This window comes from Anoplopoma fimbria, chromosome 1 (genome assembly GCF_027596085.1).
Source record: "Anoplopoma fimbria isolate UVic2021 breed Golden Eagle Sablefish chromosome 1, Afim_UVic_2022, whole genome shotgun sequence".
Lineage (NCBI taxonomy): Eukaryota > Metazoa > Chordata > Actinopteri > Perciformes > Anoplopomatidae > Anoplopoma > Anoplopoma fimbria.
The window spans coordinates 20,631,946-20,654,638 of NC_072449.1; the positions used below are offsets into that span (position 1 = coordinate 20,631,946).

At 41.8% G+C, this 22,693-nt stretch overlaps 1 protein-coding gene across 4 annotated transcripts in view; it reads right to left on the reverse strand.

Moving 5' to 3' along the window:
• The window catches only part of schip1 (schwannomin interacting protein 1), a 39,342-nt gene that overhangs the window by 10,577 nt on the left and 6,072 nt on the right, over positions 1–22,693 (reverse strand). The window contains exon 1 of one of the 4 annotated variants that reach the window (XM_054597809.1): positions 12,687–12,951. The exons of the other annotated variants lie outside the window; for them this stretch is intronic. Coding sequence (XP_054453784.1) covers positions 12,687–12,716 — 30 coding nt within the window. The 5' untranslated portion in view covers positions 12,717–12,951. Of the gene's footprint in view, positions 1–12,686; positions 12,952–22,693 lie in introns of those variants that run through there. 4 annotated transcript variants of the gene reach the window in all.

Consider the following 22,693-nt stretch of genomic DNA (forward strand, 5'->3'; position numbering starts at 1 on the left):
GCCTTTTCAGACATTCTTAAATTTGCATGAATCCTAACATTACACAATTCCAGAGTTGCTCTCGCTTGGCCTCTTCCCAGTCCTGAATTCCTAACTCAGCGTAGCTTCAGCTTTGGCAGCACTTCACACACGCTCTCACACACCAGTCTCCATAGAATGTCTCGTCTGTGCTGATAGCAGGTAAACACATCCAACTGAGGTGAGCAACTTTGACTGTTTCTAATCAAAACAAGAAGAGTTAAATTCTCTGTACCACTATTTGCACATGCTACTGATGCAAACAAGTATTAGAGCACTGATTTTTGGCCCGATTTAGGAAGGACTTTAACGACTTCCAGTCTAAACACTGCAGTGCTCCTGCCCTTATCTCCAACAGAAATAAGTAGGCCTAAAGGACAGGAAGAATGGAACTTTTTTTAAAAGACAGTTTACCTGGTGTGAGCTAAATCACTGGTTCTCAACCTTTTGAGTTGGTGAAGCTTCATAGCAAAGCAATGGATAGTGATTCACATCATATGGGATGCATGGTAAAGATAGGGAAAACTCAGTGTTCAAGGCATCGGACAACTTTAGACAAATGCATGAATGCAGAGTTGGTTGTGTGGAGGTTAAAAATATGTGCATTGACAGCGGAACTCTATATCCATTATATCTTGGTTACCTTGATAAATAAACTTTGAATTACGTGAGGGGTTCCATGTTTCTATGATTATTCAGCAATTCTGTATTATTAAGAGCCAAGCCAAAGAAAACATAATTTTATGTATCACAATGTTTTTTTATTCTACTTATTTTGTAACTTCTTAACCAACTTTTTTTTTTATCTCTAACATTATATTGTGACCTGACCCCAAGGCTGGGAACTATTCGTTAAAATGTTTTAGGTTTGAAGATTTAAAAAACACATGAGGGGTGTCTGATGCCCAAATGGGTAAATTATATACCATGTAACTTCAACATCTGTGGGCAGGGACTTCATTTCCCTCTCTGTCTCTCCCTCTCCACATATTTCTGGTCTATACGTCTACTTTCATGGTAAAATAAAGGCAAAATGACAAAAGACACTAGAATGGCGGTTAGAAATTGGTGAGCGAACCTTCGACTTTGGATCTGTCTTTTTCTAACCATCCCCCCGCTACTCTTACTCCCCCACACATCTTACACCTTTCTCAACTATCTCTGTTCCTCACATTCCCATACTTTACCCACCTGATTCAGACTCACCAGACATTTGTCTTTCTCTCTCTTCCTCATTATCCCCATCTCCACTGATCTCCTTCCATCTCTATTTCTCAGCCTCAGGCCTCCACTATTCTTTCTATCTCTCTGCAGTTCGTTTTGTTCTTCCCTCTCCAAACTGCTTATCACAGCTTCACCTCTCTCCCACTCGTTTTCTCGACTCCTTCTCTCCCTCCTTTCCTCTCTCTGTCTGTCTCTACTGACAGTTGTGTGCAGGCCTTGGTGAGAGTAGCCCCACCAAGGACAAATTAACATAATCCCACTCCACACAAGAGGCCGCAAGACGCACTTGGCACTGCCAGCGCACACACTGGCAAGAAGTGGACCTGGCACTGCTCCTTTTGTGTGTGTGTGTGTGTGTGTGTGTGTGTGTGTGTGTGTGTGTGTGTGTGTGTGTGTGTGTGTGTGTGTGTGTTTGAAAGATAGCCTGGGGAGTCACGATGAACACACTTGAGAGTTTCAATTCATTGCTTCAAAGGCGCAACAGCAAGCTGCATGGTACAGTGCAGGCACACATTTATGTACATGTACATCACTCTCACACAACACAGCCGACACACTGTCCATCATGTTACTCAACAGAACAGCTGCTCCAGGCAAAGATGAAAATCAGAAGCAGCAGGTTCACTGAGCATTGTTAACCATTTGCTGCCCTCATGAGGTGAGGGCTGAGAGTTTCAGTTTCAAAACGGCAGGACCACACATACTCTCTGCTAGAGGGTTGTGCTGACGTAAAGTCATAAAGTGTTTAAACTCCCCCCAAATAAAAAAAATTGTTTCCTCACTAGAAGTATTTATATCCAGGGATCAGAGTTGAGGGTTGTTTAAATATATGAGACAGAGCGCAAATAAAATGCTGCTGCGATGCTTAAAAAATGAACATTTCATAAACAGCCACTGGTAAACAGATTTATGTAAACACCACATAAACAACAAAAGGACACACTTTTGCATATGCAGTAATAAGAGCAATGTTTCATCATAGCGCTTAATGTGAATCTTACTACTCACTATTGTTCTACCCCTTTACATAATGTGAGAAAGGTGAAAGGGTGAAATGTATTGCATCTATCATTGATTATATTGGTTATTTGTCAATCACACAAAGCAACTAACGATTATTTTTATGTATTGATACATTTGCTGATTATTCTCTCCATTCCCTGATTAATTATATCAATCTAATGTTGCCAAAGTGACATTTTTATATGACTAGTTTCGTCAGGACAACTTCCAAAACCCAAAGACAAGGAGTTTATAAATATATTAAACAGAGAAAAGCAGCAACTCCTCACATTTAAAAATCAAATGTTGCGTCTTTTCTTTAAGAACTACTGACACTGTAATCGAATCTTTCTGCCGATCAACTAATCGATTAATCAACTTAATTTATCAGCCGTGAATAACACCCTAACAGACTTAGTAACTAGAACAGACTGCAGGCATAGTCAGGATGCATTGCCATTGGTGAAATCAACATTCTCATAATAAGAAAAGATAAAAGCACAGCTAGTCAAACGTCATTTCTGGTCTGCAACTGGATTCGCATGCAGGACATCATCTCTGCATACAGCACCTGAGCCTGACAACACAACTTCCAGTATTTGTATAGACCTCATTTGTTACACAGGATGTTGGTGTTGTGCTTGAGTGTGTGTGTGTGGGCTGTGTGTGGTAAAACAGTCATCATGGAAGCCCTAAAAAACATTAACAAAAGGTGTGGAATCCACCACTGAGGGTTCGAGGTGCGAAATGAGTAGTAGATGTAGGCTCATGCCTCTACTTACTTTTCTACACAATTCTGGTGGCATTCATACCAAAAACTCAACTTACACCTTATCTTTTTAAATTTCACATACATCTGAAAATGTACTTCCTTCAAGTAAAGTTGATGAGTTCTCAAAGCCTCTTTAGTGCAGGAAACAATCAATCCTCTAATTTTCATTGTTTTCATGTTTGCTTGTTGCTACTCTTGAAGGTTTTTTTAAATTAAGTTTGAGGTGAATAAAAGGCAAACTCTGCATGTCACGGGCCAGAAACAAACAACCTTTCTGCCCCTTTGACTGGCTCACTCACACAAGTGGGTATGAATATGATGTTATTTTAATCCTTTGTGTGCCTTACTGGGTATTTTCACAGCTTCTTATAAAATCCTACAATGGCAAAATCGAGCTTCCACATGATGATGACATTGTAAATTGCCGTATCCATTGCATTAATAACATTTTAAGATGTATGTGGGAAGGGGAACACACAAAGCGTGATTGACAGATCTAACCACCTCCCTCGTTTCCTGGCCTTGAGCTCCGGAGCCGTCACCACCCAAATTAGATTGGGAGGAACACAATTGGGCTAATTTGTGTTTTTCCTGAAATTCAGCAAGCAATTTCCTCTCCTGAAAAACCCTCATTGACAAAGCCATTTTCTCCACTCTGCTCTACAACCATTCATTCAGAGACCTTGAGGGCAATTAAGACCTGGCAAAGGAGGGCACAGTGCTTGCTTTGAGCCCTCAAATCTTCCCTGAAAATCTTTATTAGAGGGGGGGAGATGAATTTAATTATCTGTGCTAACAAAGAGCATATTCCCCTAAATTGTTTGCTCTTGTGGCAAGTAATTGTTTAGTGGTTGAGATCTGAGATGGGTATAAATGTGGATGTTTGTGTCTGCATGCCCACAGATTTCTATCCTATTCCAAAGGACAGGTCCTGCAAAAAGTCACCTCTTCATTTATTAATAAGTTTTTTTCATTTTTTTGTCTTTCCCTCCATTCCTCACTTAGGGCTCTCCCTGTTTCTGCACAATGGTGGCTTTTAACTGGCCAATATGTCACTCCCTGGTTGAAGACAAGGACCCACTGTTCACACATACAAACACACATACCAGGTCTTGAATACAGGCTATTTCAGTCAAGCAACTGTGAAAAGCATTACATGCGTGGTTGGAAGAATTGGAAAGGCTTCACGATGATATGTTTACCAGGCCTGACACAGAGCTGCTGCTGAGCTCACAGCTCTACAAACAGATACAAGGTCACTGTGTCTTCTGTTTGTGTGATTGTGTTCTTCTGACGGGGCTGTATAGCTTCACAGTTCACACAGGTGTTCTTGTAGGCTTGGATTTGACTAAAACTGCATCTATTCTACATATTTCTGAAAATATAGTCTGATTTCTATTCAAAGTTATAGTTTGACATGTTGTGTAATACACATATTGGTTTTCTTTCCCTTATACCACTCTCATATATGCTAAATATGTAGCTATAGACAGCAGCAGGTGAGCTAAGCTTAGAATAAAGACTTGTAACAGAGGGAAAAATGTTAAAATCAAAGTCCACATCTTGTGCTATCTCAGACCTGTCTGTCTAGGCAGAGCAACATCCCCCCCTGATAAGGGACCTGACCTTCGACCCCTCATAAAGTTCAGCCTCAGGTCAGTGCAAGGCTGTTCCTGTCACTCAGAGTCGAAGACAAGAACTCAGCAAGTGGTAGAAGGCTGTACATGTGTGAGTGTGTGGGGGTTAAAAAAGGTGGGGGAGGGTTATGGTGGGATAAAAAAGAAAAGAAAAGGGGGGTAGAATGACAAAGGGAGGGAGGAGAGATGGAGAGCATGAAGTGGATTTAGACAGGACAATGGATCCCCAAGTGACATTTGAGCTTTCTCTCTGCAAGAAGCCCACACTATGGATTTGTGGGAAAAGATTCAGTGTAGGAATCTGTTTTTTCTCCCAAAGACTGAAGCGGATTTAAGGATAAAAGCCTGGTTACTCACACCATTATGTCATCTTTGCCCCAGAATTCTAAGCAGTTTCATACCAAAACCTCAACCATTACGTCAGCCTCACATAGCTACACACAACACACAAAGCCTTTCTAATGAATATTGAGAAATACCCTTAATCCCTTGCTGAGTGAGATGAGAAGATCGATACCACTCTCATATCTTCAGTTCGCCTTAGCTTAGCATTAAGACTGGGAACAGGGGTACACAGCTAGTTTGGCTCTGCCTAAAGGAGACAAAATCTGCCAATGGAATGCATTTGAAAAAAACAACTATACTGTATAAACTAGTGAGCTTTAGAGGGGCTGGTAGACACATTTGTTAGCTCTGGACAGAGTCAAGCTTGCTGTTTCCTCCCGCTTTAATTATTTTTGCTAAGCTATACGCTTACTAGGCCTTTATGCTAAGCTTATACTATGGCTGTGGCTTCATCTTGAAGGGACAGACATAACAGTGGTATCAATCTTCTTATAACTCTCAAACAGAAAGGGAATAAGTGTATTTCCAAAAACGTCCAACAAATGTAGCCGTATATGTGTGTTTGTTCACATACTTGACAGACACTGTGAATGTAAATGGAGATGTACTTGACACATGTACTGTATGACCTAAAATATTCCACCTCTATTGACCACACTGATTTTTCCAGCAGCCCTCAGCATGCATTAGTTTAGATTATTTGATTTATACACATGGAATAAGACACAACATGGTCCTTTACCTCTTTGTAGTCATCATTGAGATAGAGGCTGGATGTTTGCCTGATGACATCATCCACTCCACCAATTTCATCCATATTATCCAGCGCCTCCCTAATCCTTCCCTCCCTCCTTGTCTTCCTGTCTTTTCTTCTCTACTCCCCAGTCACTAAGTTAGTCCAGACCGACTCCTGAGGTTGAGTCCAGTCAGTACACATCATATTCCCAGCCAACTCACCCCTGCCATGGTCTGACACACACAAAAAAATAAAAGAAATCTACTCCTCTACTGATGGCTTCTCCTGATCTTTCTCTTACATGTTGTGACACTGTTTCTCTTTCCGTTCCCTGCACTTTCTGACTCCTCCACTCTCTCCTGTGTCTCTCCCACAGGACTGTGAAAGCACAATGGTCAGAGGTAAGGCCCCTCTAGACCCTCCCTACCTTCCACCCTCTGGTCAGGGCGGCCTCTCACAGCCAGGGCGAGCAAAGGAGAGGGAGAAACTCACACCGGTGTTTTTTTTTTCTCCATTTTCACGCCCTGTCGTGAGGACAGCAGCTGCTCACAACCAGTTAAAGAGACACCTCAGCCGTGGGATGGCCACAGTGTGTGTGTGTGTGTGTGTTTATGGCAATGTACTAAGCGTGCCCATGTGTGTGTGTTTAGATGAATCCTGGTGTGTCTGGAGTCTCTCCTTGACACTATCTTGCTTTGACTATATTTTCTTACCCTCTGTTACACCCGGGACTTATTTTTTAAGGTTTCCTAAACCTCTAATCTAGAATGGCTTACACTTCTGAGTATGTTTGTGAAAGGGAGATTATCTAAAAAATTAGAATAGCCTATATATTTGAGGCGATACGAAATGTGAAAGTGTGTGTTTATGTAACAGTGGAGGTAGTGTGCTCCCTTCCTGCTAAGGTAAAAATAGTGCCATGACTGGACTCCAAAGCCAGCAGCCCAGCAGCCCCGGCCAGCTAAACAAACCCTGACAGAGCACAATGGACCATTAGTCTGGCACACAAACACATTCACACACAAAGTCATTCACTCAGATACACAGAGGTTTCTTGTGCCTTGTATCAGGGACTTACATTTTCAATCCGAGCTCTCCACGGTGTGTAATGATCTCATCTTAGTGAGACGTTATCGACCTGTGACTCATATATATGTCATAGCTGCCCAGACTGAAAATGATGTCCACATATGGCTGCAGAATCACACAGCAGGGATACATGACTTCACACAAGCCATCAGCCTCTTATACACAGACATGGGAAAAAACCATTACATGTTCATGTTGAAATAAACAGGGGATCACATCCCTACTCCGTAATGACTAAATGGTATGCACCTTAGTGAAGGATTGCAACTGATGATTACTTTTTATGATTGATTAACCATTTGTATTTTATTCAGGCAATTATTATGAAAACAGTTTGTGTTAAGATACATTAGAATATAATATATATATATATATATATATATATTTATTTATTTTTTTTAAAGAGAGAAAGAGAGGTAGAGAGAGATATTCCTAAGAGTAAAACGCAGTTTTTACTTTACCTTTTTACACTACTTTAGAGTGGTACTAAAACTCAGGTATTATATAAGCACCAGTGTTGAGAAATTTAAATTTTCATGCAGAGTTATAGTTATCATCAGTTAAAGTCTACATTTAGTCCAAGCACAGACACACACACACACACACACACACACACACACACACACACACACACACACACACACACACACACACACACACACACACACACACACACACACACACACACATACCACTTGCTGATGGGTTAGATAAAAAAGTGGAAATAAAACTTTACTAAACTGAAACAATGGCACTCTTATAAGCCTTGGAGAAATTCACAACACTTTAACCCTAACCTTAAGCAGAGTGAAATCTGGTTTTAAGTTCTCTACTGGATCTTTCTTTGTTTGACAAATCAATCAATCCTCCACCTGCAGAATGAGTCAGAGGATGAACCATACAGCACAGTCAGAGATCTAACGGTAAGACAGGGATATCAGATAAGAAATATAATAGCCAGCCAAGGACAACAGGGTATACAAGAGAGATGAGAGGAGAATGACGAGAGGGAAGAGAACGTCAACTGATTCTGCTGAACATGAGTCACATTCATCTGTTACTCTGCTGAGAGAGAAAATAAATAAAATCTGAGATGAAGACAGTACGGGGAATAATGCAGTTAAACGATAACATCAAAAAGCACTTGAACACAAGGACATCTAGACTCACTCACTCACACACACACACAGGGGTTAAATGAAAAAATAGGAAATGCGTCCGATTCAGTGTTGATCCCTAAGGATTATGGGTGGAGTACAGGGAATTGTGTGGCAGTCTCCTGCATCCACCCACATTGGACTGCCGCTGCTGGGGGGGACAACACACACACACACACACACACACACACACACACACACACACACACACACACACACACACACACACACACACACACACACACACACACACACACACACACACACACACACACACAGAGGCCAATAAAACCGGTGTTAGATGTGAGCAAGGGCGGCCTGTTTGCAGCTGAAGGGTGGGGCAGAGTCTGCCCCACTGATTCTCATTACTGAGGCTGACTTCATAGTGAAGGTGAAGTCAGTGCCGATTCAAGGGACCTGTGTTACCAATGCATGGTAAACCAGAAATGGGAATTTAAACACACGTACACTCAATCACAGTTCAAGGGCAAAGACTGGGGATGGTTTTAGCTGCATGTTTGAGACAAACATGCAGACGCACACAGGTTAATTCCTCTGATGCTTGACTGTTGGGTCAGCTGAGAGAGAAGCAAATGAGAGAGAGAGAGAGAGAGAGAGAGAGAGAGGGACAGTTAGACAGAGAGAGACACACAGAATGGCTTATTGTTCCAAGTGAACAGAGGGTGACTGTGGGAGAGAGGGTTCCTGGCACCTTCTGTAAGCCTGGGATCCAAGGCCAGTGGCACTGTGTGTGTGTGCATATTTTTGGTATGTGTGCACCTACACGTGATGAACTCGCTCTTTTTATCAGCCCTACTCCATGTTTGTCTATATGGGTTTCTCTATCCTTAATGGCTATGTCTATAATAACTTGATATTATAACTACAGATCACATGTACTGACAGCTGCGCAAGGAATGTGCTGCAGACTCTGATCTGATCTTATTTTGGAAAGAGGAGGCAAAGAACTAGGGCTGCTACCATAGCAACGTGGTGAGAATTTCTCCATGGCGATGCTCTGTGTTCCAAACAAATTGGGCTGCGAAAGGAGCACGGGGCTGACAATCGGGAAGTTGGCAAACTCACACAGAGGCCGGCGTTTGAGGGGGCTGAAGTTTTGGAAAATTGAACAGAATATTAGGACAAAGTTTAGTCTTGTTTGAGATGAAAAACAGGCTTTCTGCGGAGCAAAAGCTGTGATATAGTTTACTCATACATCGCTGTGTAGTGACACAAAGTCAAAATCACGTTACACACACAGTCCAACACCTAAAAAATGGCATTGAATACACACTTCTAAAGTACTCTGGTACCTTTTTTTCCATCTGTGTTTACACTCAATACAACACAATGACCTAAAGTCCATATCATGATAAGTTCTCACATTTACTTTAATAACATTAGGTGTAAGTGTAGTATATTTTTTGAATATATAAGTCCATGATATTTACTTTCTTGTGTTGGCTCTATAAGTCTATCCTGATTTATTACTGTATGACCAGTTAAATGAATATGTGCATATTTGTTTTGTACGCAAATGAGATGAGAGGATTTATATCACTCTTATGTCTTAGCATCAAATTCAGAGATGGAGATGGGACATGTTTCGATAGCTTGGCATAATGACTAGAGACATGCAAACAGCTAGCTTGGTTCTGTTCAAAGTGAAATAAAATACCTTCACTATGGTGCATTTTGCACAAAAACAGAAATGTAAACTATCAATCTGTGGTTTTAGGAGAGCTATGTGCTATAACTAAACATCCTGGCCAACTAGAATCATTTATCATGTGAGCAATTATACAGTAAGAGTTTATATTCTTATTGATCAATTGTGTCATTCCAACATGATCCATCAGTGATATCTACTATACTGCTAGTTCTCATTTATAATTCATGAGGCCCCACCTCATATACTGTTACACCAACATCAAAGCTCTACTTCACCAATCTCCAATCGAGCATGAAATATTGCACGAGTTTGAATACACTATGCAAAACATAAATACACATAGATAGGCACATACACACAAATACTGTGTGACAGGATTCAATGTTCAATCAGAGTTCCTGAGGCCTTGGCAAGCTGACAGTATTCCTGTGGACCGAGATGACACACTGTGGCCAAGCCGATAAATCTCACCATCACCCTTCCACCTGCTGGTTCTGCCGCTGACAGCAATGCGGCACTGCAAGATTTATAGATATACGTGAAAATCTGAAAACAGGATGGTGTATTGAGACCTCAGGTTTTAGTAAACACCCTTTACTTTTACATGCTTTTAGCTCACTTGAGCACTAAATAAAAAGAAGAGCAGCATCAGGATGTAGGGGATGGCTAAGGTAGGGGATTTGTTATTCTTGTGATCCAATGATGAGCATTCTATTTGCTTTTTGGGCCTCGGTTTAAATCAATAGATGGGTTTGGTTGACTCTGGGTCAAATGGTTCCTTTATTGGTTAGCCCAGGGTCAGCTTGTGACTTAATGGGCTAATGGTTTCTGACTTTAAGTGATAGATATGGTGGGCAAACAGAGAAAGACAGACATGTCATTGCCCTCCTCTTTTCTCTCCTCTTTGCATTCAGCCAAAGACAAAAAGACGAGGACCACATCTTAATCAAAGCAGCAGAAACCAATGATGCTGGTAACCAAAACAGAGATCGCCCCAAGACATGGAGAGTCCCAGGAGACAAACAGAAATACAGGGACAACACCCTGCCTACTGATGTCTTTTTCCACTTAATCTGTTTACTCCTTGTCCATTTTATCTCTTGATTAAAGCCCTCACTCGTTCCATCTCCTCTAGGATTCCTATGTTCTTTCCCCCATCGTACTTTGCTTCTTTCCAATCCCTCTCTGTGTGTGCGTGTTTTATGTGTGTGAGGGGCGCTGTCTGCCTGCTGGTTGCCAGGTTACCAGTCTAATTGAGGGGCCTCTGGAGAGTTCCTGTTATCAGAGCCTAAGCCCTCTGTTCCGCTTATCACTCTCATTCTTTTTTTTTTTTGCTCCATCTCTCTAGTGCATCCCTTGCATTGAAGCCATCACAGCCTCCTCTTTCTATCTCACTGTAGTCAATAAATAGTTTCTAAACATATCCCCCTACATTTTCATTCCTTATATCAAACTGATGTCAATTATTTATTATCAACATCCTCCCTATCATGCATCATCTCAGTTGCATCAGAAAGCCGTACGCTGTTCTCGTTTCCCTCTTTCTACCCACCTCTCCCTTGGTTTTTCTCAGCCTGTGTTGTCAATACTTATTTTACCATTTCATCTCTGCCTTTCATCAGCTGTCTCCACTAGCCATTCGGTGTCACTTTGCTCTGGTTATCAGCTGCTCTTTCCTGCATCTTGCCATCATTCTGTCACTGCATCTCGCTTTTATCTAGCACCAAACATGGCAGGAATTCCTTATCCTGTTACACAACTGATCCCTCACCCACACAAGCACAAATCTACCCTGCTGACATGCAAACACAAACAGCCTATGAAGAACTTGTGCCAAGATTTATGCAAATGTTTTGTCAGATGATTTTGAGGTCTCCTAGGAGAAAATATCCTAAACCTGAGACCAAAAGGGTAGTTTATTAATTCCCAAACCTAATCTCAAGCATTAAGAGGATGCACAGGGAGCTGACAAGAGATCAGCTTTTACAAACATTGATAACGCCAAAGAGGTGAGCACTTACACTTGTTAGCACACACCTCAAATTCCTCTGGTAGACTACAGGGAAAACTGCAGTACATACCAGATCAATCACATTTTTCCCACCAACACTCCAAAAACCCTGGATCCTAACTCCATTTAAACCCAGAGGAAATGTTGGAGGATAGAAATTTGGATTTTTCATGTTACTAAAACCAGCACCTACAAGTCCCATCATCTCAATCCCTTCTCATAATTTCCTCTGCAGCTTTTTTGTGCATCGCTCCCTGCTTTTACACTTGCGTTTCCCCATCAAAGAAGCTCCATCTTTCCCCCTCAATGCCTCCCCTGGCATATTCAGCTCATGTTTTTTGCCTTTCATCTACCTCTCTGCTTGTTCCCACTCACCATCTCCACTGCATTGCAGACTTTCTTCCCATGCAGCAGAGCTGGTTATAGAAAAGCAGATGTACAGCTGTGTTGCACTTGCTTTTCTTTAATCACGACTCCTTCATTCCTCGTTGGATAAAGTGGGACACTGCTGTCACATGTCCCACAAGAATCACCAGAATCATAAACATGCATGCTCACATTAACACAACCCTCCAAGCAACCATTCACATTTAAATTCACTCCCTCACAATTGCACACACAGAGAGTTCAGTCACGACACTCTAAACTTGCATACCTCATGCCTCCTTGACACGGATTGATGAGGCTGGATGAAGAAGAGGTGGAGGGAGGTAGGACATTATTCCCTTGAGTCAAGGGCTCTCTTAGCAACCAGCCAGCCATCAGATTCACAACACAATCACACAACCACAAAAAACAGAGAAATACTTCTACACAATGATGCATAAGTCCTACACATTGTGCAACAATGTCGTAGTTTCAACATGACATTCAAGGATTTGCGATAAACTGAACTGAGGAGATAAAACATGATATTCATGCAATCAGCAGAGCTAATAACAACAAAATCAACGTCAGCTTGTGTCCGTCGAAATGGCAATTCAATTAAATTAATATGAAGTTTCATGTAGGTCTGAGAACTACCTGGTAAGAACAGTTTTCCTGGTGGACCATCCTTCACAGCATCCTAGAGCAGAGCTGGCTGAGCTTGGGGAATAGGAGGGAGTGGGACTGGGATAAGATTCCCAGCCCTGCAGTAGTATTCCGGAGGAGTGGATCCCACCAACTAATGAGATCAATTCTCCTTCTTGCCTGTCCTTAAATTCAGTCTTCACCCTCTGCTTTCTGTTTATGTTTTCTGATCGTTTGCAGGTCTGTCTTTACGCTTGGAGAGAGGGACAGGGTCTGTTCGCTGCTTCCCCAAAGCTAAAAGAGGGAGGGGAACGAGAGACTGGAGGAGGGGTGTGAGAACGGGAGAGAAAAAAAAAGGAAGGGAGGGGAGCGGTGAAAAGCAGAGTGCACTCCCGGTCGCCTTTCTGTGTCTGGTTCGGACTGCAAAAGGGGAGGAGCTGTTGGACTGAGTCTATGCAGAGTCGGCCAGTGGGGAGAGGGGGACGGTGGAAAAGAGAGGGAGGGTGAGGTTGGTGTGGGTCGGAATGTCATTCGGCTGTTTCATATGGAGTAATGCCAGACAGAGAGAGAGAGAGGAAGAGAAGGGCAGAGGAGTGACTTTCTTCCTAAACCTTAATTTAGTTAATCCCTACCTGTGCTGCATAAATGGTCAAAAAGTACAGATGCTGCAATACTTAACACTCAAACTGAACAGGGAAGGTGATCAAAGTGTTGGAAAATGTCAAGTACCAAGAGAATTTAAAGAGCATTTAAAAACAACATTTTTTTAGGCAAATATGTGTTTCACTCACTGATGTGTTTGTGTCATCTTTGCCTTACAAAGTAAAAGTACATATAGTACGTGGTGTTTGCATGGTTTGTACATCTTCCCCTCATTCTCTATCCGTCTCTTTGTTGGATTATAATACCAAACAGCAGATGGCCGGTTTATAATCCACACGCAGGCCAACCTACTCAAATAATCTCTCCCTTCTCAATCTCTCCATCCATTCCTCTATCCTGACCTCTTTGCATTACTGTAATAAACCCATCTCTTTGTTTTCTGTTTTTCTGTCTTTTTGATCTCACTGCGACGTAAACATGTGTCATGCTTTGTGAGATTTTTGCATTGGGGCATCATCGCATTATCTGTGGATTATTTTGCAATTAATTGATTATTGATTTAGTTAAGGCAATATTATTTATACAGCCCAAAATAACAAGTCAACCATTTTCCTCAGAGGGTTTACAACATATATATATATATAATGCTGCAAAACTCAGTCAATAAAATAAAATTTCGGAAAATAGTCAAATATGGCTCCTTGTTTTGTTTTGCCAACAGCCTGAAACAAAATGATATTCAATTTACAATAAAATCAAAAAACCCTAAATTGTAATCTAAATTCTTTTGAGCATTTTTGCTACACACTTAGAGTATTAATCATTTATTAATTAATCATTCATCAAAATGGTCTTAAATGTATATTGTTTGACTTACTGGTTAATCAACTAATCATTTCCACCACCTTTAGTTTGTTTTGTTCAATCCAGAACAGTATAGAAGGGAACAGCTTTGCACAAGAATGTGGGGAGTGTGATGCAATTAAATCATACATCTGTTTCAGCTTTCAGGTTTTTTTTTGGCAAGTTAGCAAGCTACAGACACCCCCTGTTATCTCACCCCTCCTCTCTGTCCAGATCTCTCTATCTGATATTGATCTTTGGCGGGTGACGCTGCTTTTCCCGATAGGACCAATCTGAAGTTTAATGACTTGGAAGTGGATCGATGAGCTCCCCGCTCTGATCTCTCTCCTGCACTTCACTGGCTCTGGTTTGGCCTTCTGCGTGGTGCCCATCTGGGGCAGACTGGAACAGAGCCCATCCTGTCACAATAACCTTGGATATAATCATCTGTGCATGACATTGACCGGCGATAAACTTGTTTTTCTTACAGTGAAAGTTATCAACTGGGCCTCGTAGAAGCACTCATGAGCGTATGTCGAGTTTACAGGCATACATTAAGTAGGGAGAAAACAGGGAAGCCAAGCGATAAATAGCAAAGGGATTAAAAAGTGGCATGATCTCAAGAAGTGGGGACTTGTAGTGCATTTTTTGGGACTACACAGCTCAATGACATGTGAATGAAACTGCTCATCCCAGGAGCAGTCATTAAATAGAGAGTTTCTTAAATTTGGTTCCAAGTCTTCAACAGAGTTTCTCTTAAGGTGTTTGTGTGCTAAAAAAGTGCTTGTGGGATCAGTCTTTAAGATCTTTACAGCTTCAGATGCATTACAGCCTGATGCCTCTCCCTTTTGAATACAAATGCTACTGATTTGTCTTTTTGATGTCCCCATGCATATGCACACATACAAGGGGGGAAATAACTTTGATGTCCAACATCTGTGAGTCATGCTTTGATACAAGAAGCTACAGCAACCCCCTCTCTCCTCTATCACCATGGCAGCAGTCACTTCATTGACTCCCCCACTCCGCTGACCTTCATATGGTTGTCAAGGTTACGGTGTGAGTCACAGTACAGGTTGACACTGAGACAGCACCTCTTTATCCATACAAAAAAAGAAAACGACACATGACATTACCCAGACTGTATAGTATGTAGCTCCCGATTCTTAAATTATGTGAGTATTAGCAACCTTAAATAGCACAAAACCCCCCCAAAAAAACTGATTATGTACGCCGCCCAAATTTAGCACAAAGAAGAATCAGAACATTAACATTAGATTATTAGCTGGAGACAGACAGACTGCAGTTAGGCCTCCCACACACTTGCAACATTATGAAATGTTTGTCTGTGCAAAGTCTTTCTGCTAAAATACAGCTGTATACTGACTCTAATGGCAAACTTCGACAGTGGTATGTCATTTATTTCTGCACAGAGCAGGAAAATTGCTGCTATGTGTGTCACTCTCGCTGTTAGAGTGTGTTGTAGTGCACAACGAGCACTGGAGCAGCTCGTCTCCTCCTCGTTTTCATCCTCTCATCCCACACATCAAAACAACACTCATGCGGGGCTCTGTGTGTTTAACTCTGCCGAGGGCATACTTATAGATGCAAACAGAAATAATGAATTCCTAATCATAAATCACTGATGACAGAGTGAATAACACGGTGGTTCACTCTACTGTGATCTACTAGCGGGATCCAGAGAGAGATGAAAATGGTACTGTGGGCGGTGAACACGTTGGGTCAGTTATTGAATACCAAATTATAAAGCAATTTTTGTAATCAGTAATTTAATACATTGGATTACAAAAATTCTAATCTGAATACTTTTGGATTACTTCAAAATCCACATGTTGCACTTTATACAAAAAATATGATCGTATTGACAAGTATTCTTTTCTCAAATCATTTTCAAAGCAAATAAAAAGCATTTTGCATATTCACCATTTACAGTTCACATTACCCTTACAAACACTTTTGTGTAAAATTTTGGTCGCCGTTGTTTTTTTAATTAGAGGCATCATGTAGTTCTTTGATCATGTAACACAAGAGGAGCAATAATCAAAAAAGTTATTCTTCCCTTTTCAATGTAAATAAGGAATACAAATAATACATTTTCCATAAATCATTATCAAAAAGTGTGTTATGTCACCATTAACAAAACTGGCAACCTGAGAGGAGTAATTTACTATGACAAACAGAATAACTTATAGCCTTAGAAAGACATACTGCCATAAAAATGTATCAAGTAACCTTGACAATGTAACTATAAAATGAGTGCACATTTTTTCAGATATGATCTGGGTTGATTGCTTTTTTTGTAATCTAAATACATAATCCTATTTATATGTAATCTGGTACTTCCTAACCCTGTAGTGCTCTGTGCAGCTCATGGAAGAAAAATGGGATTCTCGGTCATGCTGTGACGCCTCCTCCCTCCGTCTGACAAACAACTTGCCCTCTCTCTTTTTAGCGTCTTGCCATCCACACCTTCTTCCTTTCTCTCTGGCCTTTCGTTGTTACTACATTTGCTTTCTTTTCTCCACATTTCTCCATCTTCCTCTTTCTCCCCTCCCTTTTTTTTTGCCTCCCTCTCCTTCTCAGCGGGAGGAAGGGGAGCACAGATGCTTTTAGCGAGCTGACATTTTGTGCCAGTGTTAAAACACTGCATAGCAAAGCAGGTTGGCTCTGTGTGAGGGCCAGATTCTCGCGGTAATGAGCTCACTCTGACAGGGAGGAACTGATCTGGAAGGCCAGGGAGTGCATATGTGTGTGTGTGTGTGTGTGTGTGTGTGTGTGTGTGTGTGTGTGTGTGTGTGTGTGTGTGTGTGTGTGTGCTCAGTCTAATGATCAGCCACCAGAGGTTGTTCTTATAAGGACTGTATGTCTACAGTGGGTGGTGGAAAGACTGAGCATGCTGTGACCACCAGATTGCATTAATATTTGCTTCACATTTTTAAATGCGTCACAAAAAAATTTGTAGACCAACTGAGTAAATGATTAACTGACCACCAATTACACATGTGCAATGATCAAATCAATTACGAAACAGGAGTAGTGAGTCACAGTGAATAGTAAGCAGCTTAGACAATGCTTCTTGCTGTGGTGACTACAGATATAAAGGGAAAGCAACAAGAAAATAATGAAAAGAACTGACTTTAGTCTGGAGCTGAAACAAGTAATTGATTTTACTACAGTTTAAATGAGACGCCCGTTAATCAACAAACAAATAATGTTTTTTTCAATAATGAAAGGTAAACATTCTATGATTGATTCAAGATCTCAAATATAAAGATTTGCTGCTTTTATTAGTCCTTATATCGTTATAAACTGAATAGATTTGGGCTTTGATCTGTTGGTTGGACTAAAGAAAACATTTTTAAAATAAAAGTCCCATTGCTGAAAACGATTGCGAGAAGAAGCGGTTATATGGCATGCGCTGAAACTACTCCCATCCACATGATGGTTAATTTAATATTTGATGATTTTTGACTGTTGGTTGGACAAAACAAGTGTCATGAAGACGTCATCTCAGGCTTATTGAAATTGAGACAGCGATTTTCTTTCTTACAATTTTGTGACATTTTACAGACTAATGATCATTAGCTGCAGCTCCACTTCAGCCTGATGGAATGATTACTCTTGTGTTATGAGTCTGTGAGGAGATAAAAGTGCGCTGTGCTCTACAGCAACAGATGAGGCTCTCTGCATGACCTGGCACAAATTCCCTCTCTGGCTCTCTCTCTCTCTCCCTGTCTCTTATGGACACACACACTCATACACACACACACACACACACACACACACACACACACACACACACACACACACACACACACACACACACACACACACACACACACACACACACACACACACACACACACACACACACACACACAGCTTATATAACGCAGTCAGAATCATGAAGACAAAAATACTGTTGGTTCGTTGGGGTCTGTGTGGGTGTGCAGACGTAATTTAACCATGGCTTGTATTTTTAGCCCGTTATAAACACAGCAAGCTCAAAACCCACGTTTCTGCCTCTCACACTCACACACCCACAGACACACAAACACACACTCTGTAATTAGGAGCAGTGAAGACTAGGAGCCATGTTTCATGTTTCAGCTCCACCCAAACCAGCAATCCACGCAAGCACACACATGCAGCCACATCACAAACACAGGCCATTGTCTGCATGTCTGGTTAAACCCTTTATTCTCCCCAAAAAAGAGACGGGAGAGGTGATGGATAAGAGTTTAAAACCCTTCACTGCTTAGATATCATAAACCCTCTTTCTCAATTTCCAGCTCTCACTCTTTGTGTTGCCTTGTTGCAATAAACCTTGTTTTTTATCTCCTTCGGCCCCCTTTTTACTTATAAAGCCGATCTGTGCACGAGTGTGTGTTTGTGTGTGTGTGTATTGGGCTCTGCTCTGTAGTGACTGTGCAGAATGAGTACTGACACCAAGCTATAACATTAGAAGCCGTCTCCTCACTGCTAACATAAATCCCCATTTCCTCCGCAGCACGCTCTGCCACTCACAGCCTGCGCCCCTCTTTGATAGTTTTCATAGGGTGGAGAGGGGGGACCCAGGGCGAGGGGGGGGGGGGGAATAGTCTCCTGCTGTATTTTTGGCTGTGTGAGAACATTAGGCTATAATGCTTCCTGACAGCTTGAGGAAGAGGACAATTAGCAGGGAACAGGAGTGGGAATGGCAGTGAACAACAGGGGATGTCTGGAAAAAAGGGGGAAGGAAAGAAGAAAAGAAAAGAAGAAGGTGGAAATTTGCAACGGTGTAGCAAAATGAGTTTGAGACGTGGTATGGGCCTAAGCTGACTTCCGTGCCAGACAGGATATAACTGAGTAAAACACATGCTGACGAGGGGTTTGACTCTCAGGCCTTGGTGAATCATGGTTTGAGTGAATCAGAGGAAGGGTGTGTTTGTGTGAGTTTTGTATCAATCATGATGATCAACCAGATAAACAGGGGAGGAATGTGTAGCTGTAGGCCTAGTGTAAGTGAAAGTACCCTTCCACTTCAACAGAACAGATGGTATGCCTATCTGTCTTTGTCAGTTAATCTACACCATCATATAAATAATAATAGGTAAATAAAAATATAAAAATAGGTTTGCATGTGTTTGTTCACGTGTGCAGACGATGAGAAATTATTAGGCAGCTGATTGAACTGTAATTTGACACCAGATAAGAGCAGATTTGTACTCCGAGGCGGTCTATGAGACTCAAACTTAATAACCTCAAGTAATTCTTGGGCGTTGTGTTTCCCTGGTTACTGTAGATGTTTTGACAGCTATCAGGTCTATCTAAAAGTTCACATGAGCATGTGCAGGTGCATACTCCATCGAGACAAAACATGGCATATCAGACCACCTGACTTGTCAAACTGACTTCCCGTAGCAACCACAGTTGAAGGCCATGGGCTCCTTAGTGATGAATACCCTTCAACAACAAACACTACTATCTATCATAGCTACCTGACACACAAAGAAGACAGTTGGCCATCTGTCACATTTGGCTGATTAAGAATGATAAATTACTAACAGTGATAGAGCAAACTGATGTCGACAAACTGATTTTACCAATTTAAAGGTGTTATGTAAGTTTGATTGGGATTAGGAGCATTTATTTTGCCCCTTCAGGGCTGGCAACATGGCGGAGGCTTAGCCGGCGGCTCGCAGCTATCCGTGCAAACAGTGCCAAATACGGCAAAAGTGCTGAGAGAGCAGACACCGTTTACCTGAGGGGTAACAAGAGGATGGGTGCTAGGCTGTATTAGAGCAGTGCAGAGCAATGGCCATGAGCTAACCAGTTGGGCACGCTCATATACACAAACATGCACTAAAAGCATGCAGCCTCCTTGTTTCCTCTATGCCCGTATATGCAGACTAATTATGCAGTCGCCAGTCAGTTCTGGTCTGCGCTGTGTGCAATAGTCGCTTTTAACAGACGACCTGAGGTGACATGAGGCATCCTGAGGCAACAAAAAGATTTTGATCAGTTGGTATTTTTCAAGTTCTTTGAGCTCGGCTTGGTCTCTCTTCATCTCAAAGTTAAAGGACATTCAAAGCAGGTGTATAGCACAGATATTTGCTTAGTTAAACCAGGATTCAAATACACATTCACTGCATATTTGATGATATTCTTTCTTTGCCAGTAAGGGGGGGGGAAAGAGGGCTAGTAAGAAGTATCAACCCACATATGGTCAGATTCCTTCCAGCATGAACCTGCTCTTTGTTAGAGGGTCACACAGAATGTTAGTTCTGAGGAAACTGAGATGCATGGACAGATGTGCAGCTGGCTCTACTTTATGTTCCATTCTTGACATATTTAACTTTTCTGTTGCATACAAACGCAAAACACAACTTGTCACAGCAGTCTTTTTGTCAAACTATTGATCTAACTTTGAATCTCATTAAGTCCTGGTTTGACTACAGTCACATAACATTTACATTTAATGTTGAAAGGGGTCTGAAAACCCTGACAGAAAGGAGACTTCTACAATTTTCATATTAAGCTTTACCTGAGTTAAGTGCCCGACTTGCTGTGAGGAATCCAAGGTTAAGCTGAGATGAAAACACTCCACTTGTGAAAACAAGAAAAAAAAAAATCTACCAAGAGCAGCAGACTGTCAGGATACCATGAGAGGAAAACGATATCCTTTGATTCAGCGGGGTGAGAGTGTACATTTGCGTGTGTGGACTAACGGGAGACAGAAAACTGCCTGACTCTAAAGCAGAGGCGCTGAAGTCAGTGTGTGTAAGGAGAGAGTGTGTGTGTGAGCTGCAATGTGCAGAGGGCCGGGCGTGTTTCAGCTGGTACCGGCACATACATGCACACACACACACACACACACACACACACACACACACACACACACACACACACACACAATGAGCAGTGGTTAAGCCTAGAGGGCTGAACCAGACACCGGAGCCTCAGAAGGCGCCCTCCACACCTGGCTAAAGCCCTGCCCCCCATCTCTGAAGCCTCCTCCCACTTCCTACACATATATACGTCAGTGATTATCTACTCCTCCAACTTTGCGCCCTTTCATGCTCACTACTGTCTTCATTCAAACCATACCTTTGAACGTCACAAACCTCCTCTCACCTCCCTCTTCCTCCACAGGTTCTTTTTGATCCCATCCACCTGCTGCTCTCCTAACTTCCCACTTGCCTCCAGTGTTACTACTTTAAACTCATTGTTTGTGCCTATTTATTTCCAAAATAACTGCACTGAGGACTCTCAAACTCTCAAACTATTTCTTTCTTCTCCTACCCTCGCACTCTCTGGCTCGACGTGGCACAGTCTGAGTACAGGGTGAAGGTAGTAGTTAGGTTGTTAGTGGAGGTCGGCCAGCACACTTCAACTGCTGAACTTGTTCATAATCACAGAGCACAGAGTGTAGAGAGAGAGAAACCGTCCAACCTCTCTCTGCTTTTGCTCTTTTCTCTAACCTCACACTGCTTCTTTCTCATCGTTTTATTTTCTACAGCCCTTGAGGTCGTTTTCACAATTCTGCCCAGCTCGTGGCATTTTTTTGACTGGTTATATAGTGTGCTTGAGCAGCCCTTTCCAATTACATAAATGTTCATCGACCTGTTACTTCTTCTGATATAACTTCTTACAAGGCAGATGGACTCATTGCAATCAAGTCACGTAATTTATGTTGCTTTGTATTAGTTGTTTCTAATTACTTTAATTACATAATCTCACATTGCATTTACATAAAGTTGGGAAGCTCTTAAAAAACGGACTCAAAGGATATCCTGACTTATTTCCTAGTGAGTCCAAGTCCAAAAACAAGGCTCCTTTGGTTCCCATAATGCAACTTGACCTTTCCACACTCCATGTGTTTTTTGTTAAAAAAAACCCATCCAGAGTTACAGAGGACATAAGATTTTTTGTCAGAGTCAAGGATCCAGATGAGTACAATTAGTACCCGGATATAGATCTGTGTGTGTGTGTGTGTGTGTGTGTGTGTGTGTGTGTGTGTGTGTGTGTGTGTGTGTGTGTGTGTGTGTGTGTGAGAGATATATATTTTTGCTACACTTTTAAAGTAGAAGTGGTGCTGCAGGTGTCAGCACAGGCCCAATCTTTCTAACCACAGTTTGCCCATGGGGTGTTATTAAACTGTGTGAGTAAGTCTAGGTGTTTCCACTCTGAGATTGAAAAAGAAATAGCCCATAGGCATGGATTTTATACAACACACAGGTAAATTCCTGACTATAGATAGCAATAAATGTAGACTGACCCCATCTCTGCCTTTTTCACCTCAAGACCGGCTCAGAAGAGAATAATATTATTGTTTGCCTTTCAGGGGTGCGGGGCTAAATGGAGGGTTAGGGGTAGAGTTACGCCTAGTGTACTCGAGGTCCCAGTGGGCCCCTCATTGCCACGCGACTCCTGAGTTCATCAGAAAAATTTATTACAAACAGGTCAGCATGCCCCTCATCCTCATGAATCCTCCTGACCCCAAAGCCTGCAGGCAAAAACTGAAGAAAACAGCAGCCAGAACTACCACGCCCTAACTAAACACACCTGCA